The 25700-nt window shown below is 43.4% G+C and overlaps 2 protein-coding genes across 2 annotated transcripts in view; one reads left to right on the forward strand and one right to left on the reverse strand.

The window, feature by feature from the left end:
• The window catches only part of LOC117475158 (plasminogen-like), a 27315-nt gene extending 12946 nt beyond the window's left edge, over nucleotides 1-14369 (forward strand). Inside the window, exons 10-18 of the mRNA XM_034121307.1 lie at nucleotides 21-90; nucleotides 309-366; nucleotides 2121-2198; nucleotides 7425-7461; nucleotides 8767-8841; nucleotides 9498-9638; nucleotides 10399-10505; nucleotides 11129-11280; nucleotides 13912-14369. Of these exons, the coding sequence (XP_033977198.1) occupies nucleotides 21-90; nucleotides 309-366; nucleotides 2121-2198; nucleotides 7425-7461; nucleotides 8767-8841; nucleotides 9498-9638; nucleotides 10399-10505; nucleotides 11129-11280; nucleotides 13912-14073 (880 nt within the window). The 3' untranslated portion in view covers nucleotides 14074-14369. The remainder of the gene's footprint in view (nucleotides 1-20; nucleotides 91-308; nucleotides 367-2120; nucleotides 2199-7424; nucleotides 7462-8766; nucleotides 8842-9497; nucleotides 9639-10398; nucleotides 10506-11128; nucleotides 11281-13911) is intronic.
• LOC117475149 (solute carrier family 22 member 2-like) overlaps nucleotides 14148-25700 on the reverse strand; it is a 19286-nt gene continuing 7733 nt past the window's right edge. Inside the window, exons 4-12 of the mRNA XM_034121295.1 lie at nucleotides 23372-23526; nucleotides 21085-21253; nucleotides 20246-20357; nucleotides 20068-20168; nucleotides 18754-18968; nucleotides 17744-17852; nucleotides 17540-17652; nucleotides 16179-16278; nucleotides 14148-14571 (exon numbers count right to left, since the gene is read on the reverse strand). Of these exons, the coding sequence (XP_033977186.1) occupies nucleotides 14484-14571; nucleotides 16179-16278; nucleotides 17540-17652; nucleotides 17744-17852; nucleotides 18754-18968; nucleotides 20068-20168; nucleotides 20246-20357; nucleotides 21085-21253; nucleotides 23372-23526 (1162 nt within the window). The 3' untranslated portion in view covers nucleotides 14148-14483. The remainder of the gene's footprint in view (nucleotides 14572-16178; nucleotides 16279-17539; nucleotides 17653-17743; nucleotides 17853-18753; nucleotides 18969-20067; nucleotides 20169-20245; nucleotides 20358-21084; nucleotides 21254-23371; nucleotides 23527-25700) is intronic.

A 25700-nucleotide genomic window follows, 5' to 3' on the forward strand; every position in this document is an offset into this window, starting at 1 on the left:
CCCAGAGCAATTTAGATTCAAAACTTCTGCAGAAACCCGGACGGACACAGCGGCGGACCCTGGTGCTACACCACCGACTCCAACAACCCCGCTGGGAAACTGCTTGGCCAGCTGCACCGGTAAAAAACTTTTATTATTGTTTTTGTGTCATTTCCAGTGTTTGAAAGTAACTAAGTACATTTACTCAAGTACTGTTCTTAAGTACATTTAAAGGAGCTTTTGTCCACTTTTAAAGGTCACCTATTGTCAAAAACCCACTTGTTCATGTCTTTTCTACATCAACATGTGCATCATCAAACCTTCATGAGGAGCAACTCCACCCAACCTGCAACCCTCTGGTCCCCACCCCGGCCCCTGCACAGAAAGGTACATTATTAGACTTTTAAAGGTCACCTATTATGCAAAACCTCTTCTTCATGTCTCTTCTACATCAACATGTGTCCCCCTCTGTGATAAAGAGGAACTCTGAAAAGTTTCAGGAAACAAAGATTCTCTCTCTTTTTGTCCTGATCCCCATTTTATATAAAACACTGTCTGTCCTTAAATGAGCTGATCAGATTTTGGCGCCTTTATGATGTCATAAACGATGTTTTGGCTTGTGTACCATTAGCCAATCAGCAACCAGGTAACCCCCCCCCAACACCCCCACCCTTCACACCGCTTTCCAACACCGGAGTACTTTTCCCTTTTAGTTCCGATAGTTTCCTGGGATTATGCGTTCACACCAAAAGAGAACTTAGATTCATGAGAATTTTGGTCCCCCTTTTCAGTCCCTGCTAGAGAGGTGGTACTTTCCTGGGGAGAAAAAAGTTCCAATTTCTGATTGGCTGGGCGAATTGCAAACCACACCCCCGTAAAAAAAAAAAAGGTTTTGTGATGCCGCCATTTTATTTCCTTGCATTACCATTATTAGCATTAGCATTAGCCCAGCGCACAATCGCAGAGAGACTAACTTATGGCAACAAAAAAAAATAACATGGGAGCGGTGGAGATGAGGAGGTGTCGGCGCTTCTGGCGATTTACTCGGAAGGCTTCAGTAGAAGCTGGGAGTCCCAGCAGCTTCTACTGAAGCCTTCCCCAACTCCGGGGACTTCCGGCCGGGGACTCCGGGTGGCAGTATACGCCGTGAAGTTGTTTGCGGCCTGCCAGTAAACCCAAAGCAGAAGAAGAAGAAGTGACGTCAGCGGCTTAATTTGCCTAATCCTTCCTCAGGGACTTATTCTGGTGTGAACGCGATCTGCTCTTTAGTTCCATGGGGGAACTAAGTGCTGGGAACTAAGTACGCCAAAGTACTTGGTGTGAAAGCGGCTATTGTGTTCTTTTTAACCAAATGTCTCTCAGAGGGGCGTGGGGAGGGGCTCCTTATTTTCATCTGAAGTAACAGACAGAGAATCAGCACTTTTGAAACAGGGCTGAAACAGAGGGGATTATGGGATGCTGCAATGATCTGTTTGGTGTTTGGAGCCAAACACTTCAGAGACATGTTTGTATATATCTGAGACCTATAATATATTGATGAAAAACAGTATAAAAGGGGACCTTTAAGATAAGAAGATAAGAAGTACTTTATTGATCCCAATTTGGGAAATGTTTCCATTGCAGCAGCATAAAAAAGACAAGGCATTGTACATTGGAGAAATTAAAAGACTAGAAATAAACAATCCAAAATGTAAATGTCTCAAATAGAAATAAAAAATCTACACGTGGAAATACAAATGAACCTTGTGTTCGTCACGTTTCTAGCCTGTTTTTATTCCTAATTCTCTGCTTGTTGCTGGGTCAGACTGTAAAACAGGAAATGGAGACACATACCGGGGCGTGACCTCCATCACCGTGCTGGGCGCGACCTGCCAGGCCTTTTTGTGTACAATATAAACAGGAAGATTGTAACTACTATACCTTTGTGTTCCGACCCATGGCAATATCAGTTAGAGTTAAATATCAAGAAAAATATTGGATATATTGCCATTCAATTTGGTAAAAGCAGAGGATGCATCTTACTGATTTGAGTAATCCTCTTAACTTAACAAAAACAGTCATTTCCAATGGATGCGATGACATGAAGCTCCCAGATGTTGTCCTCTTGTTTGAATTCATGACTGTTAACCCTCTCTTTGCAGCTATGAATTGTGGGACGCCGGTGATCAAACCGAAGCGTTGTTTTGGTCGGATCGTGGGCGGCTGCGTGTCTAAAGCTCACTCCTGTCACGGCCCAAACTGTGTCCCTGTGTGTCCCTGTTTGTTCCCCTGTGTGTGTGTGGAGGGGGTGTGGTTTCCCTTGCAGGCAGCAGCCTGATTGCACTCACCTGGCCGACCGGCTCAGCTGTCCCTCATCAATCCAATCAAGACACAGCATATCTACTCCAGTCTCCCAGCAACTCACTGCCAGATTGTTTTCTACACCAGTGGTATTGCATCCTCCTGGCTGCTCATTTCAGTTATCCTGTCTGCGTGTTATTCTGTACTTTTTGTAATTAGTTTCTCCTTGTACTTCCAGTACGATCCCTCAGCCATCGGCCACCAGAGCTTCCAGCCAACCTGCCTGCTTCTTCCTTCACCATACCTGCCTGCCCTGTTCTCAGTCCAGCCTGAACTGCCTACCTCCACTCCGGACCTCCATAGTCTCCAAACCCGCCTGAGTCTCAGAACAATAAACCTTTTAAACATCTCCGGTCATTGCCTGCGCCTGGGTCCTGTTTAAAACATAATCCTAACAGAACAATCTGGCCACCATGGACCCAGCAGGCTCGGACCCCAATTCGTGAGGCTCTCTCCAACCAAGGCGTCCTCGTGGGCCGGCATGACCAGATGCTCAGAGAGGTTATGGATAACCTTGCATCACTAGCTGCCAACGTAGCACAGATGGGACATCACCTCAACCTGGTTTCAACTCATCTTGCTCCGCCTGCTCCTGAAGATCCAGCTCCCCCACAAGAGTTAGCACCGGTTCCAGCCCAGCCCGCTCTCCCTTCACGTGAGCCTAATATTCCCACTCCAGAGCGGTACGCAGGTGCCTTAGGGACATGTAAGTCTTTCATAATGCAGTGTTCTCTTGTGTTTGAGCAGCAGCCGTCTACTTATGCTAACGACAGAGCTAAGATTTGTTATATGATAGGTTTACTTACAGGTAGCGCCCTAGCCTGGGCATCAGCTGTATGGGAGAGTCAGTCCAACCTTTGTAATTCTTATCCAGAGTTTGTAGAGGAAATGAAGAAAGTATTCCACCACCCCGTCAGCGGTAGGGACGCTACTAAACGCCTCCTCTCACTGCGACAGGGCTCCCGTAGTGTAGCCGAATACTCAGTGGAATTTAGGACCTTAGCTGCAGAGGCGGGTTGGAATGACACAGCGCTTCAAGGGGTTTTTCAAACAGGGCTAACTGATTCGGTTAAGGATGAGTTAGCAGTGAGGGACGAATCAGCTAACTTGGATGAGTTGGTCTCTCTAGCCATAAGACTGGATAATCGCCTTAGGGAGCGCCGTAGGGAAAGAGCCAGCCGATCTCCTGGGTCACTCCGGTCATTTCGTGGACACATGCCCCCAGCGCCCAAAAGAGGGTGCTCGCCAGTAAAGGTGGGGATACTGGTGAGCAAGGCTGTTTCTTCCTCAACCCCCCAGACCCGCAAGCCACTTGAAGCCACACTGTTGTTAAACCAACAGTCTCTCTCTCTGCCTGTCCTACTGGACTCTGGGGCTGATGAGAGCTTTTTGGATGCCCAACTGGTTGCCTCAGCCGGCATCTCAACTCAACCTCTGACAGCTCCTCTCAATGCTCGAGGTCTGAATGGGAAGCTCCTGGCACACGTTACCCATGTCACCGAACCCCTACATCTCGTCCTGTCCGGTAATCACCATGAAATGATTCAGTTCCACGTCATGTCCTCCCCTCACACACCCCTAGTTCTGGGCCAGCCATGGTTAAGACTGCATAACCCCCACATAGACTGGTCGGAGAATCAAGTAAGGAGTTGGAGTACCTTTTGTCACTCTTCATGCCTGCGGTCTGCAATTCCCCCAGCAGAGGTCGGTATTCCCCCAGTTCAGCAGGAGCCACTCAACTTGTCCGCTGTCCCTCCGGTTTATCATAGCCTGGGAGAGGTTTTCAGCAAGCAGCGAGCCCTTTTTCTGCCCCCTCATCGCCCTTACGACTGCACAATAGATCTTCTTCCTGGGGCATCTCTCCCATCCAGTCGCCTGTTTAACTTGTCCCGAACTGAGCGTGAGGCCATGGAGACATACATCAAAGACTCACTCGCTGCTGGCATCATAAGACCCTCTTCTTCCCCCGTCGGAGCAGGCTTCTTCTTTGTATCCAAGAAAGACCGCTCCCTGCGCCCCTGCATTGACTACCGGGGCCTTAACAACATCACCATCAAGAACAAGTATCCACTGCCCCTCATCAATTCAGCCTTCGAACCCCTACAGAAGGCCACCATTTTCTCGAAACTCGACCTCAGGAATGCTTACCACCTGGTCCGCATACGTCAAGGAGACGAGTGGAAGACCGCATTCAACACCCCCACTAGGCCATTTCGAGTATCTAGTGATGCCCTTTGGACTCACTAATGCCCCAGCTGTCTTCCAGGCTCTTGTGAACGATGTCCTCCGTGACTTCCTGAACCGTTCAGTATTTGTGTATCTGGATGATATTCTGATATTCTCACAGACCATGGAGGAACACACCCAACATGTGCAGCAGGTTCTACAAAGGCTCCTCGAGAACAAGCTGTTTGTCAAAGTAGAGAAATGCAAATTTCACGTGGATTCAGTGGACTTCCTGGGCTACATCATTGAGCAAGGTCAGGTGAGAACAGACCCAGAGAAGGTACAAGCAGTGGCACAATGGCCCAAACCTTCCACCAGGAAGCAGCTCCAACGTTTTTTGGGCTTTGCAAATTTCTATCGCCGGTTCATCAGAGACTACAGTCGTGTTGCCGGTCCTCTCAACCAACTCACCTCCCCAGCAATCCCCTTCTCATGGACTACTCAGGCTGAGGCTGCCTTCTCTGAGCTGAAGAGACGTTTCACCTCGGCTCCTATTCTTATGAATCCTGACCCATCTCTTCAGTTATTGTTGAGGTTGATGCATCCAACACCGGTGTGGGGGCTGTTCTATCACAACGCTCAGTCTCCGATCAAAAGCTTCACCCTTGTGCTTTTTTTTCCCGACGACTGACAACCTCTGAGCGCAACTATGATGTTGGCAACAGGGAGCTGCTTGCTGTAAAGCTTGCGCTGGAAGAATGGAGGCACTGGCTGGAAGGCTGTGAACATCCATTCATTGTGTGGACAGACCACAGGAACCTGGTCTACATACAAACTGCCAAACGACTAAACTCCCGTCAGGCACGCTGGGCATTGTTTTTTGGCAGGTTCAACTTCACCCTTACCTACCGACCTGGTTCTAAAAACCTTAAACCTGACGCATTGTCCCGGCAGTTTGCAGTGGATCAGGACCCCATAGTTCCTGACACCATAATCCCTGCTACCAGAGTGGTGGGCGCTGTGACATGGGAGATTGAGAACTCAGTGAGGAATGCACAGAGAGACCAGCCAGATCCAGGAAATGGTCCAGATAACCGTTTGTTTGTACCTGACTCTGTCCGCTCACAGGTTCTCCTATGGACCCATGCTTCCCGCTTTGCCTGCCACCCGGGTGTGAATCGGACCCTGTCCCTCCTGAGACGACACTTCTGGTGGCCTTCCATGGAAGCGGACTCTCGAGCCTTTGTGCTGGCCTGCACTGTCTGCGCCCGTAGCAAGTCTTCACACCAGGCTCCTATCGGTCTACTCCAGCCTCTCCCAGTCCCTAGTCGTCCCTGGAGTCACATCGGCCTAGACTTTGTTACCGGCCTCCCGGTTTCACAGGGTAACTCAACCATTCTCACTATTGTCGATCGCTTTTCCAAAGCGGTTCATTTTGTGCCTCTTCCTAAACTCCCCACAGCCTCTGGAACTGCTGACCTCCTAGTCAATCATGTGGTCCGGCTTCATGGCATTCCAACAGACATTGTTTCCGACCGAGGGCCACAGTTCATATCTCAGGTATGGAAAGCATTCTGTCGAGCACTTGGAGCATCTGTCAGTCTCTCCTCAGGCTATCATCCGCAGACTAACGGGCAGGCCGAAAGAGCCAATCAGGACCTTGGAGCTGCACTTCGCTGTGTCACCTCCCGGAATCCCACCTCCTGGAGTTTACATCTGCCCTGGATTGAATACGCTCATAACTCACTGTCTAGTGCTGCCACCGGTATGTCCCCATTTGAATGTTCTCTTGGATATCAACCCCCTTTGTTCCCAGCCCAAGAGGACGAGATCGCAGTTCCCTCTGTCCAAGCCCATCTCCGTCGTTGTCGGAGGATCTGGAAGGATGCCCGCTCTGCCCTTCTCCGCTCCGCTGAACGCAATCGGCATATTGCAAACCGCTACCGGACCGCAGCTCCCCAGTTCCAACCAGGTCAGAAAGTTTGGCTTTCATCTAAAAATATTTCTTTACAAGCTGAGTCTAAGAAGTTGAAACCACGCTTCATTGGTCCCTATGTGATCGAGCGCATAATCAATCCATCTGCTGTTAGACTCAAGCTGCCTCCCTCCATGAGAATTCACCCTACCTTTCATGTGTCCCAGTTGAAACCAGTGTTTTCCAGCCCTTTGTGCCCTCCAGCCATCTCCCCTCCACCCACCCTTGTTATTGATGACCACCCGGCCTACACGGTCCGGCGGCTGTTGGACATTCGCCGCCGGGGCCGTGGGTACCAGTATCTGGTCGATTGGGAGGGTTATGGTCCTGAGGAGAGGAGCTGGGTGTCCCGCAAGCTCATTCTAGGTCCCTCTCTCATTCGGGACTTTCACAGAGACCACCCAGACAAGCCTGGTGGTTCGCCTGGAGGCTCCCGTTGAGGGGGGGGTACTGTCACGGCCCAAACTGTGTCCCTGTGTGTCCCTGTTTGTTCCCCTGTGTGTGTGTGGAGGGGGTGTGGTTTCCCTTGCAGGCAGCAGCCTGATTGCACTCACCTGGCCGACCGGCTCAGCTGTCCCTCATCAATCCAATCAAGACACAGCATATCTACTCCAGTCTCCCAGCAACTCACTGCCAGATTGTTTTCTACACCAGTGGTATTGCATCCTCCTGGCTGCTCATTTCAGTTATCCTGTCTGCGTGTTATTCTGTACTTTTTGTAATTAGTTTCTCCTTGTACTTCCAGTACGATCCCTCAGCCATCGGCCACCAGAGCTTCCAGCCAACCTGCCTGCTTCTTCCTTCACCATACCTGCCTGCCCTGTTCTCAGTCCAGCCTGAACTGCCTACCTCCACTCCGGACCTCCATAGTCTCCAAACCCGCCTGAGTCTCAGAACAATAAACCTTTTAAACATCTCCGGTCATTGCCTGCGCCTGGGTCCTGTTTAAAACATAATCCTAACAACTCCTGGCCGTGGCAGATCAGTCTCCGGAGAGTGATGTACGACCATTTGTCAGAATTTGATAAAGATCGGCCAAAAAGGAGACTATTATCAGTTGTCTCTGACTAATATAATTAAGTATTACACAAATGGGAGGCCATGGAGGCGTGTGGTGCAGTGGATAGAGCCTTGGTATGGGGGTCAGATGGTCACAGGTTCAAACTCCACTGCAGTCAGCATGTTGTTGTGTCCCTGGGCAAGACACTTCACCCTAAATTGCGCCTGTGGGGATTGCCCACAGTATTGAGTATGTAAGTCGCTTTGGATAAAAGCGTCTAACAAGTGACATGTAATGTAATGTAATATAGTTAAAGTGGACCTATCATGCTATATTTGAATAATATAGTGTAGGACCATACCTATATTAGGCATATTTATACTTTTTTTTTTCAAAATACCAAACAGATCATGCATTTTAGCCATGCCTCATTTCGCTCAATTTGCACTTTTTTTAGCCCTGTTTTTGCAAGGGCAGATTCTGTGAGCAACAGCACCACCTACAGGCCTGGCATATGTACTACAGCGTCTCCAGGGCTTTCGAACGGCAATGGCCGTGGCTGCCTCCTCCTGATTGGTGGACTTGGCCCAATAGCCGTAGCGCCACCGTCCTGACGTCAGTAAAGTGTTCAAATCTGGATCAGTTTTTATCAGATCCGTTTGCAGCCCCTTTTTTTAGAGATTTGGGTATGGAGGAAAATAGAGAGGGTTGTGTTTTCTGACACTTGGTGAGTTCCCTGGAACACTGGGGACACATATTCATGTATAAAAGACGTACAAAAGTGCATTTTGCATGATAGGTCCCCTTTAAGTATTACACAAATGTTCTTGTATTATATTTTCTGCTTTTTACTTAAAATGTCTGTTAAAATCCATGTATTTAACAAAATCGTATAAGTTAAGGTGTGTTATATTATTTGATATAAAAAAAGGCCATACCATTTAAAAAAAGAGGAATGGTTTGGCAAAAACCAAAAGGTACCATGGGGTCAGATTAGAATTTTCCAAAGGGGGGTTCCTTTAGCATGAAACACTTGAAATATCTAAAGGATAAGTTAAAAAAGAAAGTAGAAATAAAGTGAGGTCAAATTCATGTACCTTTGTTATTCATGTTTTATTATCTTTGCTTTTAAATGAGTGTTTTTAAATGCCATTTTATACTATGTTTCTTAATGCTCTTAATGTCTTTCATTTTTGTAAAGCACTTTGAATGGCCTTGTGTTGAAAGGTGCTTTATAAATAATCTTGCCTTGCCTATATCTCTCTTTTGTCCTACTTTAACACATTTCTGTATTTTATTCTACCAGTGCAGGAGGTCATTTCTGTGGAGGAACTCTGGTCCACCCTCAGTGGGTTCTGACTGCTGCTCACTGCCTGGAGAGGTCAGAGAACATTAGTTTAAAACATTTAAAGACTAAATCAGGGGGGTCCAAACTACGGCCCGGGGGCCAAATGCGGCCCTCGGATCATTTTGAATCGGCCCTCAGCAAATTAAAAAACTATAATGACTAGGAAGTATAATAAACTTCTGCTTGTCTTACAGTATATTGTACTTCTTAAATATATATGTTCAAATATATTACACAGTATTCATGTGTCAATAAGGCCACTTTTCAAATAAATTCAGTCAGTTAAAGTTGAAAACATCTAACAAATCTAAGTTGATAAGAAAAAAGCCCAATAACAAATGTACATAACAACCTTGAAACACACCCTTCATATTTCCTCTTATTATGAGTAATCTGAGGTTTCTGTTTTAAGGGATGAGCTGTTAACAAAATAAATGAAACCCTCTGGAGAGCTATGATGTAGGCTGTTTTTTTCTAACAGCATTTTCAAGTATCAAGAATAATTAATCTACATTTCATTGATTTTGCTAACTTATAACTGAATTTATGAGGCGATATATGTACCTCTAGTGAGTGGCCCAGCTCTTTGTATAATTTTCTGTATGTGGCCCTAGGTGAAAAAAAGTTTGGAGACCCCTGGACTAAATCCAATGATTGGATTACTGAATGTTTATCAATGTGTTGTTCAGGTCAAAGGACCCTTCAGCCTATAAGGTGCTGCTGGGCGTTCACACAAAGCGAGCCAACGAGGCGTCCAAACAGATCCGTTGGCTGGAGAAACTGATCCCCGGACCCAACAGAGCGAACATCGCTCTGCTGAAGCTGCAGACGTGAGTCTATCAACCTACTACCACTACTAATACTAGTTATAGGGGTTCTTGGAAGTTAATTTACTCAAATATGGTATTTTACATGACATTATATATCATTTAGCTCGTGATTTAAACCAAAGCGACTCACAGAAAAAGTGGAATAAAGCATTATCATACAAACTCAGATTACCAAGTGCAATATATTTAAATAATCCGAACCTTTTTGAGGTCTTTATACAGAAATGAGAAGCTATTTATGATATTGGCCAAGGTGTAATAGATATGTTTTCTGAGATGTGTTTGAATATATTTCCAAAACTGAAAACTGAACATTGGTTGAAGCTAGGTTCAACATCCTTGTTTGTTTCTATTAAAATTAGTGAATATCTTTTCTCTCCGTCCATCAATCAGAAAATATTGTTAATTAAAACCTTCAGAATATATATAGAGATGAAACAGATAAGTCTGATGTATATAAGTGCTACTATAGGAGAGATTTCTGGCTCACAGTATAAATAAAGAAAACAATGAATTTAGGAAAACCTTTAAAGGTATACATATATCGTGCAAAGTACTACAAAGTTGTTCTTATGAGCTCCCTCTTTACCAGCTATGGCAATAATACACATTGATGCTTTAATAATAACATTAGTCTGTAGTGGACCGTACTGCATGATGACTTGTTGCTCAAGTGACACTTTGAATGCACAATTACTTGTTACACCGTGGTATTGCTATGTTTCACTTCTTCCTCCTGTGCTGTGTTGTGTGTTTTCAGGCCTGCAATAATAAATGACAAAGTGCTGCCGGTGTGTCTGCCAGAGAAGGACTTTGTCGTTCCCAGTGGAACCGAGTGCTATGTGACCGGATGGGGAGCAACTCAAGGTACTGCATGTGTATTTCAATCAGGAGAGACTTAGTTCGTTTGTTGATAACATGTATTGCCGTATGAACAATAACGTTTTGGAGATTAGACCCCATCATACTGTGATGAATTAAGGGGGAGGAGAAGCCAAATAGGAAAGAGAAACCCCCCGGGGTCTAGACACTGGTGGTGGTGAAGTACTAAAGGGAAATGAAATCTGGAGTGATGAGGGTTCTTCTGGGCTAGCCTGGCCTTGGGTCTGATGAAACTGGAGGTGGAGGAGGGTTGCATCGATTCTCCTGAACGATGCTGGCAGGTGAGAGAAAGAGCAGATTTAAACGTTTGCCGGGTGTGCTGTGATTGGCTGTGGGGATGAGACGCAACCGGTTGGTTTAGCTGGGGGTATGTTGCGCCCTTGCTTATTGAAGAAAGGGCGAGTGAGTGAGAGAGAATTGTGAATGAGAGCGTGGGAACCAGTCTTCCTGAAAGAACTTGCGCTGAGCTTCATTTAAACGTTTTTGTGCTGTGATGTCTTTAAGTTTAAGTGTGTGTATGTGTGTGTGTGTGTGTGTGTGTGTGTGTGTGTGTGTGTGTGTGTGTGTGTGTGTGTGTGTGTGTGTGTGTGTGTGTGTGTGTGTTTCAGTTTCAGGGACAGGGGGTGAGGGCATTCTGAAGGAAACGGGTTTCCCTGTGATCGAGAACAAGATCTGTAACCGTCCCTCGTACCTGAACGGTCGAGTCAATGATCACGAGATGTGTGCCGGAAACATCGAGGGGGGGACTGACAGCTGCCAGGTATGATTGAAAAACCAAAAAAACACATGGAAACATTTAAAAAATCTGCATATAAATCAATTTAGTGTTGTGCATTGCTGTCTTTTTGTATAATAATGTTATACAGTTATGTTAATTTACAAGAAAATAACTAAGATCTTAAATGTAACTTTACACTAAAAACTTAATTATTCTCTGAGATTAAAGCGTGTTAATCTAAATGTATATATTTGCAAGATGTTTCAGGACATGGAGGTGTTTTTGTCATTCAAATTGTTTTGAATGTTTGTAAATATCTGCTGCTAACATCCCCATATGTTTATCACTATGCAGAGCTGGGAAGTAGTGGAGTAAAAATACTTTGTTACTGTATTTAAAGGGGACCTATCATGCAAAATGCACTTTTGTACGTCTTTTATACATGAATATGTGTCCCCGGTGTTCCAGGGAACTCACCAAGTGTCAGAAAACACAACCCTCTCTATTTTCCTCCATACCCAAATCTCTAAAAAAGGGGCTGCAACGGATCTGATCAAAACTGATCCAGATTTGAACACTGTCCTGACGTCAGGACGGTGGCGCTACGGCTATTGGGCCAACTCCACCAATCAGGAGGAGACAGCCACGGCCATTGCTGTTCGAAAGCACTGGAGACGCTGTAGTACATATGCCAGGCCTGTAGGTGGTGCTGTTCTGCCCTTATCTGCCCTTACACAAACAGAGCTAAAAAATGTCAAATTGAGCAAAATGAGGCATGGCTCAAATGCATGATCTGTTTGGTATTTTGAAAAATAAAAAGTATAAATATGCCTTATATAGGTATGGTCCTACACTATATTATTCAAATATAGCATGATAGGTCCACTTTAAGTAAATGTTTCTGGTATCAGTACTTTACTCCACTACTTATTTTTCTGATGACTTTTTACTTTGACTTCTTACATTTTGAACCCAAATACCTGTACTTTCTACTTCTTACATGTTGAACACAAATACCTGTACTTTCTACTTCTTACATGTTGAACACAAATACCTGTACTTTCTACTTCTTACATTTTGAACCCAAATACCTGTACTTTCTACTTCTTACATGTTGAACACAAATACCTGTACTTTCTACTTCTTACATGTTGAACACAAATACCTGTACTTTCTACTTCTTACATTTTGAACCCAAATACCTGTACTTTCTACTTCTTACATTTTGAACCCAAATACCTGTACTTTCTACTTCTTACATGTTGAACCCAAATACCTGTACTTTCTACTTCTTACATTTTGAACCCAAATACCTGTACTTTCTACTTCTTACATTTTGAACCCAAATACCTGTACTTTCTACTTCTTACATGTTGAACACAAATACCTGTACTTTCTACTTCTTACATGTTGAACACAAATACCTGTACTTTCTACTTCTTACATTTTGAACCCAAATACCTGTACTTTCTACTTCTTACATTTTGAACCCAAATACCTGTACTTTCTACTTCTTACATGTTGAACCCAAATACCTGTACTTTCTACTTCTTACATGTTGAACCCAAATACCTGTACTTTCTACTTCTTACATTTTGAACCCAAATACCTGTACTTTCTACTTCTTACATTTTCCAAACAGGCTGGTTCCTTTAGTTTGAATGTGTGTTTGGTGGCGTGATCATTATTATTTAGAGTCATTGCGTGCCTATTGATTTGAACACGGTCCGTGTATCCATCATTTCCTGGTCTTCTCTAAAGAAGAGGGACCAATGAAAACGTTGTCATGTTGCCGTTGTTCAGCATGGAAACATTCATTAGCTAACAATGACATTATTGTTCTATTAATATAAAGGGAGGTCAGGTACTCTTTAAAACAGATGGTAGTTATGGGTACTTTTTACTTAAAGGGGACCTATCATGCAAAATGCACTTTTTCATGTCTTTTATACATAAACATGTGTCCCCGGTGTGTCAGGGAACTCACGCAGCGTCAGAAAATTAAACCCTCTCTCTTTTCCTCCGTACCCAAATCTCTAAAAACGGGGCTACAACGGAGCTGATCCAGATTTGCGTCCGATATAACGTAATATCTGAAATGTGGACCCACGGCCCTATCAGAAACGTTGCTATCAGAAACAATGCCCGACTGTTTTGGACGTAATATGGTCGGTGTTTACATTAGCATCGCTAACACTCAGAGCTAACCTGTACTGGAGAGCATGTGTGTGAAGAAGCAGGAAATAAAAAGGAACTCACCTTGTGGTATAACCGGCAAGAGAGAAAGCCTTTGAGCTCCATACTGTTTCAGAAATAATCCTTGATAATCCATGATATGGCGTTTCATCACGGCAGCATTTAGTTTAGACAGTAGCTGCCGGGTCCCGCATGAGCTCAGACCCCTCCTTTTTTTTCACTTCATAGACATGTTTTTTATATATTTTTATATATCTGAGACCTATGCTATTGCCTAAAAATAGCATGATAGGTGACCTTTAAGTACATTTCAAAGCCCATACTCCTTTACTTTTACCTGAGTAAAGAAGTTTATTCAGTACTTCTACTTTTACGAGAGTATTTTTAAACACGAGTATCTGTACTTCTACTTGAGTAAAGGATGTGTGTACTTTTGCCATCTCTATGTTTTAAAGCCGATCTTTCTCCCCCCTGCAGGGCGACAGCGGCGGCCCCCTGGTGTGTCACTCTCAGAACCGGTACGTCCTGCAGGGCGTCACCTCCTGGGGTCTCGGCTGCGCCAACGCCATGAAGCCCGGCGTCTACGCCCGAGTCTCCAAGTTTGTGGACTGGATCGACACAACCATCAAAGCCAACTAAAGAACATCCAGCAAATACTGAACAACAACAACAGCATCGGTCGCACAAAAAGTGACTTTTCATCGTGCTTTTTGAAGATACTTTAACATGTTCGTACTGTTCTGCTCCAACAGAGTTTGTAGTCGGGGGTTATCGGTTATAAAAGACGTGTTTTATTTCCTGTGGTGGAAAAAATATAATAAGCAAAGGATGGGATGTGAAGCTGTGATTCTGTGTAAGAGCTGAACAATAAAACCTAATACAAAGGGAATTGTTAAATCATGGTTTATAGATAGTTAAATAAAACAAAAACTGTTCCTTTTTTTGGCGTAATGTTAATAAATCTACACACACACACACCCAGATAAACACACACACAAAGGCACACACACACACGATTACACACGACACACACACACACACACACAGCGTCACACAGTTGTTGAGTTCTTGTTGTTTGTCAGGTCGGATTTTAGAGGCTTCTTCAGTTGTTGGTTCTCCGTGACATCCGTCTTTTTCCTGGGAGCAAAAACACACAAATTATATTAAATTAAATACAAAATAATAACACTGTTTTAATTTCTACATTTTGAATCAAGGATTTCAATGTTAGAAAGATGAATCTCTCATTCAGGTTGTATTACATTCAGATAATCTTTCTCACAATTATTGGAAGAAAATAAATCATACAGTACACATGTAATCCCTCTTTAAATGTAATTTTTAAAATAGCTAAATCAATAAAATGACAACGATTATAAACATGTATTGCCAGCCGTTCAAAGTAACCTATTATATTTACAAAAGATGTACTTATATCGTATAATTATGAGGTATTTCTATTTTCTGTAACTTCTGCTCTACCTTCACGGAGCGTCCACACAGCAGCGCTAAAAAAACGCTTCATTCACTTTGAATGGGGTGACGTCACTTTGCCTCACTTTTCGCCGAACTGCATTGTGGGAAGCAGAGCGGAGATTTTCAGGATTTTCAGGATTCAAAGTTGAGCAATGTTCAACTTTTGAAGCTGAGGTGGAAGCGGCAGCCAATCAAATCCCGTTTATGCAAATCTGACAGTTCAAGCGCTAGCCAATCAAACCGCGTGTAAGCTGGGAGAGACATACCGCAGGTCATTTCCTCATATTCCAAAAAATGGAGGAGAAATTAGCGGTAGGGAATCACCCGGTGCTTTATGACCAGTCCCTATTTACCTACCGGGATACAAACCGGAGGAGCCAGGCATGGAGGGAGGTGGCAGAGACAGTGGTAGGTTTTCGCCTGTTTGGGGATTTTATATCCAGTTTACTTCGGGCTTTTTTGCTTCGTATGTCGGGGGCGGGAGATTCATGTGATTGGTTGTTGGTCGCGTTGCTCGCAAAAAATCCCCAAGCTTCAGATACGCCCACCTCCAAGATTTTTTTAACGCTGCTGTGTGGACGCTCCGAGACAGAAATAATCACTTATCTACACGTATCTACAAATGTTGCGTGGTCAGCGTCCTGCTGTATGGTTCCGAGGCGTGGTCAACTTACGCGCGGCACGAAAGAGAGCTAAATGCTTTTCACATGCGGTGCCTGCGCAACATCCTCAGGATCACATGGCGGGACAAGGTCACGAACGAGGCGGTGCTGGCGCGTACGGGCAGCAAGTCAATGTTCCAAACACTGAAGGTCAGGAGGCTGCGGTGGCTCGGTCACCTTCGCAGAATGCCAGATGGCCGCCTGCCAAAGGACATCTTATACAGCGAGCTGAGCGCTGGTTCCAGAGGCAGAGGACGACCACTGCTGCGCTTCAAGGATGTCGTAAAACGTGACATGAAGGCCCTGGACATTGCGACGGACAACTGGGAGAGGCTGGCGGAGGACCGGACGAAGTGGCGCCAGCAGCTGTGCGAAGGTGGTGACAGACTTGACAAAGACTGGATTCGTGGACTTGCTCAAAAACGTGGACATACTGTATCTCTCTGATTGCACTGTACAATCTCTTGTAGATTTTCTTGCCAATATATAATATGACCTACTGCTATAACTCTGACTACGCAACACAAACTAATTGTTATTAGTCGCTCTCTAAGCTAGTGCATCATCGTCTAAAAGCATAGCAATGTTTAATAAAAGATGTATCACTTGTTAGGAAACTCGATGTCGTCGATGGTCTCGGGGAGAGGAACTCCTTTAGTTTCAGGAAGCAGCAACACCAATCCTCCAGCTATGAAGGCAAGCACTCCTGTTGGATAGAAAACACTGAATCAGTTACACATTAAAACAATTATATATCTACAAGCTATTTTTTAGGAATATCTGGTGGTTTTATCTCAATGTGTCGGTTGAGAACAGGTAACGAGGGTCCCAAACAGACTTTTTAAGATGCTAACGATTTGCAAAAGGTCACAAAACGAAAGGCAACTAATAAGCCAATTGCAATCATTTCAGAGCTAATGAGATGTATTTATAAAGGTTCTTGTTTAAATGAAGATTTACAAATTGGGTGTAATGATAGCAGCAGGGAATGCACAAGATTGACATTTAAATGATACTTGCTTCACACTAATTATTGAAAACACATCCCCCAAATTAGGAATGTTAAGCAAAGAAACCAAATAATTAACTTAACGAACATAGCATAAGGAAATCAGGCTTGGGTGTATTTCATCTGCTCGATTGTTATTCTCCTATAATCTCACTAAATGCCATGTTTAGTTCACAACGATGAAGGAAAGCCAAGCTAAAAAGAGCTGAAAGTATATTTCATCTCTTAAGTAAGGCTTCTAGGATCCATAACACCTTAAGGCCGCTACACACCCACCTGAGACCAAAGAACGCGTACCGAAGGCGTCCCGACTTTTACGTCAGCTACGTCGCCTGCGTCGGCTACGCCGCCCGCTACGCCGCCCGCTACGCCGCCCGCCTACGCCGCCCGCCTACGCCGCCCGCCTACGAACACACCGCAAATACTTCAGTCGACGAGTGGCAATAACTGTCCTTGCCAGCAGGCAGCGGTAGTGTGAACAGCCAATCAGAGTGATTGCTTGGGCCAACTTTCTCTGACCTCCCGCGGGAGGTGTGAAAAGGTGCCGTAAAGAGACGACGGTGCGGGACACACCAACCTGAGTAGGGCGCCGCGAATGCCCGACTGCCTCTGACGGCCTCTGACTCCCAAAATCGGGTTGGTGTGTAGCCAGCTTTAAGTCTATCTCCTAAAGCCTTGACTGCACGCAAAAATTGTCTATGAATGTTGTTCTGTTTCTTCTCACAATAGTGTGATCAGGACAAATCACACATGACTAAATCACACTGACATCTGATAGTTGAAAGATAACGATATCTCAGCGATAAATCAGATGTCAAAAATGTACTGAGTTTCTCTCCACCACAAACAAATCTCTTCTCTTTGTTCTCTGAATGACCTCATGTTTGTAAGAAGTGGTATTAATCCATCTCATGTATATGTACCTTTACCTCACATTTCTGGCGGCATCACAACCTACCGAAGAGGATGAGAGGCAGATCCAGCCAGACGGCAGCCAGCCTGTAGAGCAGGAAGGGAGCCACGATGCCTCCAACGTCACACATAGTCGAACACACCGACACGCCCAGGTTCCTGAACCCATCACTCAAACATTTAGCATGTAAACTTTATAAAAGAACGAGCTATATGAGAGTAAAAGTAGAGGGGATGAGTGTGACTTCACCTGACAAACGTTGGGTAGAGCTCAGTGTTCACAAACACCACCATCTCATAGGCCATGGTGATCCCCAGCCGACCGATGCAGGCCACCACCGTCTTGAACCAGAACATGCCTGCAAGCAAAGAGGATTTATTATTTATTAAAGTGGACCTATCATGCTATATTTGAATAATATATTGTAGGGCCATACCTATATAAAACATGTCTGCGAAGTTTTTTTTTCAAAATACCAAACAGATCATGCATTTTAGCCATGCCTCAATTCGCTCTATTTGCTGTATTCCAGCACTGTCTTCACAAGGGCTGATTCTGTGGCAAATGAGCTGCAGCTGACCACGCCCCCCTGCAAAGGAGGGGGGCGAGGCACGAGCGTCATGTTACCATGCTGTTACCATGCTGTTACCATGCTGTTACCATGCCACGGCAACCTCTCATTCCCCTGATAGGTGGAGCGTTGCCCATATAGGCGGAGCGTCACCGCCCACTATTCCGGGCTGACGTCAGGTCGGATGGAATCTGTATCCGCTCGTTGTAGCCCCGTTTTTAAAAGATTTGGGTACGGAGGAAAAGAGAGAGGGTTGTATTTTCGGACACTTGGAACACATATTCATGTATAAAAGACGTACAAAAGTGCATTTTGCATGATAGGTCCACTTTAAGTTTTTTGCACGTATGCAGAAGTACTACTACCAAAATACCACATAATATATTGTTGGAAATAAATACACACATAGCCAGGGGTTTGGGGTAGAAATATTGCAAGAAGAAACTCAAAATGTCCTAGATTTTAGACAAAAGAAACGTATATATATATAGTGCTGAATTTACCAAAAGGAAAGCACAAATTCACAAGAAAAAGCTGTGGTAAGTCTACGGTCAAATGCAAGTTTACAAGAAAAAAAACGTGTCCTTTCTGAGGTTCAAATCTTATACATTTGCACCACATTGAGTATGGCATGAGTCCACAAAGAGTGATATTGAGGTTAGTGAAGTTAGTAAAAGGTTCCTCTCACTGTCAGGGATGAAGGCGGTGATCAAACAAGCGGCTCCAGCCACGATGTTGGCGGAGGCGAAGGGGATGCGTCTGCCGATGCGTTCGATGGTGAAGAGGATGAGGAAGGCAGCGGGGAACTCCACCAGGCCCGAGATCAGGAAGTCGATGTAGACGTTTCCTCCTGCGATCCCCACCCTCATGATGAGACCCTGATACACCACAGCACTGGTGAACCTGCGGGAGACAGGGAACAAGAAAGAGATGTCTGATACGCAGGGGTGGGGAGTAGTGGAATACAAATACTTCGTTACCGCACTTAAGTACATGTTTCTGGTATCAGTACTTTACTCCACTACTTATTTTTCTGACCACTTTTAACTTTTACTTCTTACATTTTGAACACAAATACCTGTACTTTCTACTTCTTCCATTTTGATCACAAATACCTGTACTTTCTACTTCTTACATGTTGAACACAAATACCTGTACTTTCTACTTCTTACATGTTGAACACAAATACCTGTACTTTCTACTTCTTACATGTTGAACACAAATACCTGTACTTTCTACTTCTTCCATTTTGAACACAAATACCTGTACTTTCTACTTCTCACATTTTGAACCCAAATACCTGTACTTTCTACTTCTTACATGTTGAACACAAATACCTGTACTTTCTACTTCTTACATGTTGAACCCAAATACCTGTACTTTCTACTTCTTACATGTTGAACACAAATACCTGTACTTTCTACTTCTTACATGTTGAACACAAATACCTGTACTTTCTACTTCTTACATTTTGAACACAAATACCTGTACTTTCTACTTCTTACATGTTGAACCCAAATACCTGTACTTTCTACTTCTTACATGTTGAACCCAAATACCTGTACTTTCTACTTCTCTCATTTTCCAAACAGGCTGGTTCCTTTAGTTTGAATGTGTGTTTGGTGGCGTGATCATTATTATTTAGAGTCATTGCGTGCCTATTGATTTGAACACGATCCGTGTATCCATCATTTCCTGGTCTTCTCTAAAGAAGAGGGACCAATGAAAACGTTGTCATGTTGCCGTTGTTCAGCATGGAAACATTCATTAGCTAACAATGACATTATTGTTCTATTAATATAAAGGGAGGTCAGGTACTCTTTAAAACAGCTGCTAGTTATGGGTACTTTTTACTGAAGTACATTTCAAAGCCCTCTTTACTTTTACTTGAGTAAAGAAGTTTAGTCAGTACTTCTACTTTCACCAGAGTATTTTTAAACATGAGTGTCTGTACTTCTACTTGAGTAAAGGATGTGTGTACTTTTGCCATCTCTAGTCTCACCAGTTGAACATGAGGATCAAAGTGTGTTTCCTCATGTTTGGAGTCCTGATCAGGTCCATCAGAGAGGCAGAGGAGGAGTCACCCTCTTCTTCTGTCAGTTTCTATAAACCAAGACATTCAGTTGTGACATGAATTGAGGTTTGCTTTCAGGAGATCTGAGAGTAAAGAACTGATTTACCTCAAAGTGTGAGAGTTTCCTCTTGTTCTCTTTAGCTATAGCTTCAGTGATCTCCATAGCTTTGGCAGAGTTGTTCTGAGAGATGAGCCACCTCGGAGACTCTGGGATAAACCTGTGACAGAAATGTATTTACAGGTAAACAAACTGAACAAATTCATATTTTAAATAGTGATCTGCAGGGTAGGCCAACCAGGAAGTAGCTCCACAAAAAAGGTTTGTTCAGCAGGATAACATCCACATAAAAACACTACTTTTTGGATTATTAATCATAACTGCAATCACCTGAAGTGAAAAGTTAACATAAGGCAATAAACAATTAACAGTGCAGTTGCATGACTTCACTTCACCACTGCTAAAGGCTAAAGCTAAGCTAAAGGCTAAAGCTAAGCTAAAGGCGGCTAATGTTAAGCCTGTTGAGTACAAGAGGTCTAATCTAGCAACTTGTTAGCAACTGTATTTTCTACAAAATGTTACAATTAAAGCTTTGAAATTTACCAGGCGGGAATTTACTGACATATTTGATGTTGTAGTGATAATCTTGTGTTAATCACGTACCTTATTTCAGTCAAATAACCAAAACCTAGTCAAATCGATAAACTTTGAGATTAGGGAGGCAGAAATGCTAAAATGCTGACTTCTTTCTGGGTTTTAGGACTTATTCCTGCTGCTTGAAAGGCTTTAAAGCAATGTTTCGAAGCATATTCATCTATATTTCTACCTTTTACTACATTTTCCAGACCTCAGCACTACAGCTGTGCGCACGTGGCATCAATTAAGCCTCTGAAAGTTTAGGATTGTAGTCTTTATGGTGGAGATTGGGATGTGGTAGTCTTCCTCACCAGTAGAAGGAGATGAAGAGGATGTAAGGGGCGGTGATGGCGACCTGCAGCCAGCGCCAGTCTGTGATGTAGAAAGCGAGCAGAGGGAGGATGATGTTCCCCACACTGAGGAACATCTGGTACAATATCCCCACCGTCCGTCTGTAGTCCACTCCAACGATCTCTGTGACTGACAGAAGAACAGGAGACTCATTAAAGGTCCCCTAATATACTGTTTATCATCAATATATTACAGGTCTCAGATATATACAGGGCATGTCTCTGAAGTGTTTGGCTCCAAACACCAAACAGATTATTGCAGCATCCCATAATCCCCTCTGTTTCAGCCCTGTTTCCAAAGTGCTGATTCTCTGTCTGTTACTTTAGATGAAAATAAGGAGCCCCTCCCCACGCCCCTCTGAGAGCTATTTGGTTAGAAAGAACTCAATGGTGCTCTAGGAGGAGATTCAGGTGATAAGGTGGGGGGGGGGGGGTTACCTTGGTTGCTGATTGGCTAATGGTTACACAAGCCAAAACATCGTTTATGACATCATAAAGTGGCCACAATCTGATCAGCTCATTTTCAGACAGGTTTTTATAGAAATGGATCAGGACAAAAAGAGAGAGAATCTTTGTTCCTGAAACATTCAGAGTCTCTTTACACAGAGGGGACACATGGTGATGAAGAAGAGGCATGAAGAAGAGGGGACAGACACATGGTGATGTAGAAGAGACATGAAGAAGAGGGGACACATGGTGATGTAGAAGAGACATGAAGAAGAGGGGACACATGTTGATGTAGAAGAGACATGAAGAAGAGGGGACACATGTTGATGTAGAAGAGACATGAAGAAGAGGGGACACATGTGATGTAGAAGAGACATGAAGAAGAGGGGACACATGCTGATGTAGAAGAGACATGAAGAAGAGGGGACACATGTTGATGTAGAAGAGACATGAAGAAGAGGGGACACATGTTGATGTAGAAGAGACATGAAGAAGAGGGGACACATGTTGATGTAGAAAAGATGTGAAGAAGAGGGGACACATGCTGATGTAGAAGAGACATGAAGAAGAGGGGACACATGTTGATGTAGAAGAGACATGAAGAAGAGGGGACACATGTTGATGTAGAAGAGACATGAAGAAGAGGGGACACATGTTGATGTAGAAGAGACATGAAGAAGAGGGGACACATGTTGATGTAGAAGAGACATGAAGAAGAGGGGACACATGTTGATGTAGAAAAGATGTGAAGAAGAGGGGACACATGTTGATGTAGAAGAGACATGAAGAAGAGGGGACACATGTTGATGTAGAAGAGACATGAAGAAGAGGGGACACATGTTGATGTAGAAGAGACATGAAGAAGAGGGGACACATGTTGATGTAGAAAAGATGTGAAGAAGAGGGGACACATGTTGATGTAGAAGAGACATGAAGAAGAGGGGACACATGTTGATGTAGAAGAGACATGAAGAAGAGGGGACACATGTTGATGTAGAAGAGACATGAAGAAGTGGATTTTGCATAATAGGTCCCATTTAAAACACTCAGAGTGGACATAGATCTCTGCAGAATGAAGTATGTGAGATTTACTGAGGGTGATGTAAGGGTTGGGTTAATGTATCTGAGAAAATACAAATTTAGTGAATGAACGTACTCTGTGATAAAAGTCGTGATTTGAGGAAAAGCAGTCACCAGTTTTTGAGGAAAAATTTGGATAATTTCTGAGATTAAAAAGGTAAATTGAGAAAAAGAAAAATACATTTTTTTAAGAATAAAACATTTCTTTTTCTTTTTCCAAGGAAAAATCAACAGTTTATGATAAAAAAACAACAACAACTAAAATATTCTATAAGATTAACACATTTAAGGAGAAAAACTCATCAAATTATGGGGTGGAATTGAATATACTCCGAGATTAAAAGTGGTACATTTGATCTAAAATTAAATTGGTATGTATCAGAATAATAAAAAAGCACAGATTTACAGTTAAAAATCTCAGACTTGGAAAAATACGGAAAAAATACAAACAAATGTCCATAAAAAAGGTTAATAGTCTCTAAAATCAGGCTTTGAATTGAAAGACTATCAAAGTGCGATGTTAAATGTTTGCATGGAAGGTGAAGCAAGTCAAACAAAGGGCAAAAGGAAATATTTAAACAACCACAGAGTGAACATAGATCTATAAAAAGGGGCATTTAGAGATATCTGACCTTCACTAAATGACTACATGTGTTACTGCAAGGCTCAGGTGAGGTGTGTATTATGAGTGTGTGTTCAGTTTTTAAACAGTCGTCCCTACGCAGCACGTAGGTGGACATCCAGCCTCCTTTGACCCCGATGCCGAACACGGCCCTCAGCACCAGGATGGAGATGACGTTTGGAGCGAAAGCGAGAACCATTCCTGCGACGGCGTTCAGGATGTTGGACACCAGGAAACTCATCCTCCTGCCAAACCTGCAGAGAGGATGACGAAGGGCAAGAGGTTCTTTCAAAATAAGAGTTGCTGTGAAGGTATAACCTTATAAGGTATACCTATAAGAGCCTTCTCCGTCGCTGCCCCCTCCCATCAGAGACTGCACTGACCTCACCACCTTCAAAACACTCACCTCTTCAATCTGGCTTTTAATGTGTGATTGTTGTTGCTTGATTTTAATTTGACTTCAACTATATTTATTTGTTGTTCTTTTCTTTTCACTATCTCTGTAAAGCGACTTTGAGCACCTGTAAAAGAGCTTACAAAATACATCTATTATTATTATTATAACATCAGAAAACCATTCGTCACGTCTCTAATCATATTGCCACGTTCTAAAAAAAGAGTCATCGTACAAAAGTCACAATCTAACAGTATCTACAGACGACTCAGGAACCATCATTGAAGTGTGTCTGTGTGTATGTATCGCATCAGGGCTTTTCCTGTTATTCATGCTGGGTGTTTACGGTTTATTTGGTTTGTTATTTTAACTTTTCTTGATTATCATTTACCTCTTTTATAGTGATGGGAATTACGGCTCTTTGAAGGGAGCCGGATCTTATGGCTCCGTTCCTTTCCGAGAGCCGTTCAAAAGAGCCGTTCAAAAGAGCCATTCAAAAGAGCCATTCAAAAGAGCCGTTCAAAAGAGCCATTCTTCTGCGAAATAATCACCAGGATAATGATTGACTGTATTGCCAGAAATCTACTTTTACTCACAGAAAAAATGTATAACTTGCTACATCTCTCAACCAGCCAAACTACTAACCAGCAGCATGCGTTGTGCCATCATCTATACGGCAAATGTGCATTCAGGAAAGCAAGTTCCCGTAAAGGCGAGTGGATTTATGGCAGGCGGTGAACCAACGATAAAAAGAACGGCTCTCACCAAGTACGACTCGGTTCCCTTCCCCTTTTCGGATGTGTAATTAAGTAGATCATTTGTTTATATATAATTTAGAGTCAGTAATATTTTTTGTTTATCAATTTGACACTGCTTACGTTTGTACAGTATAATAATTCTACTGTTTCATTTCATTATTATTATTATAATCTTTTGGTATTATTGTTTTACACGTTCGAAATAAATCAAATCAAAAGGAAACATCAGAAAACCATTCGTCACGTCTCTCATATAAGAGTCATCGTACAAAAGTCATACATTGCTTTAAAGTTAAATAATCCTTTGGGGTTATATCTCAACAAGTGCAACGTCTAAACATTAACAGCTTTTTTGTCAACAGTATCTCCAGATATCTCACGAACCATAATCAAATTGTGTCTTTGTGTATACAGCATATTGCATCAGGGCTTTTCCTGTTATTCTTCATGATGTTTTTTATACAATTCTATGTATTTGTCTATAATTGTAAACAACCTACAGTAGGGCTATTTGTTTGACCAACTCAGTGTTTGTTCTCAAGCTATTGCTTTAATGGGAAGGCGGAACATGGTTTGTCCTTCAAAATACTGCTGCTGGTTTATAAAGCTTTAGGCGCTTTCACACCGGAGTACGTTTCTCGTTTAGTTCCGTTAGTGCCTGGAATTTTGCGTTCACACCAAAAAAGAGTACTTAGTTCATGAGAACTTTTACCCCATTTGTAGTGCCTGCTAGAGAGGTGGTACTATCCTGGGGAGAAAAAAAGTACCAATTTCTGATTGGCTGGGCGAATTGCAAACCACGCCCCGTAAAACTCTCAAAAGTGTTTTGAAGCCGCCATTGTATTTGCTGGCATTAGCATTATTAGCATTAGCATTAGCCCCGCGCACCAACGGAGAGAGAATAATTTATGGCAACACAAAAAAAAACATGTGAGCGGTGGAGATGAGGAGGTGTCGGCGTTCTGGCTTCAGTAGAAGCTGCTGGGAGTCCCAGCAGCTTCTACTGAAGCCAGTCCCCAACTCCGGGGACTTCCGGCCGGGGACGCCGTGAAGTTGTTTGCGGCCTGCCAGTAAACCCAAAGCAGAAGAAGAAGAAGTGACGTCAGCGGCTTCATTTCATGGATCTTCATTTGCGTAATCTTCCCTCAGGGACTTATTCCGGTGTGAACGTGATCGGCTCTTAGTTCCATGGGGGAACTAAGAGCTGGGAACTAAGTACGGCAAAGTACTTGGTGTGAAAGCGGCTAATGAATGGTTTAGGCCCAAAACACATTTC

The sequence above is a fragment of the Trematomus bernacchii genome, unplaced genomic scaffold (genome assembly GCF_902827165.1).
Source record: "Trematomus bernacchii unplaced genomic scaffold, fTreBer1.1, whole genome shotgun sequence".
NCBI classification, from domain to species: Eukaryota; Metazoa; Chordata; class Actinopteri; order Perciformes; family Nototheniidae; genus Trematomus; species Trematomus bernacchii.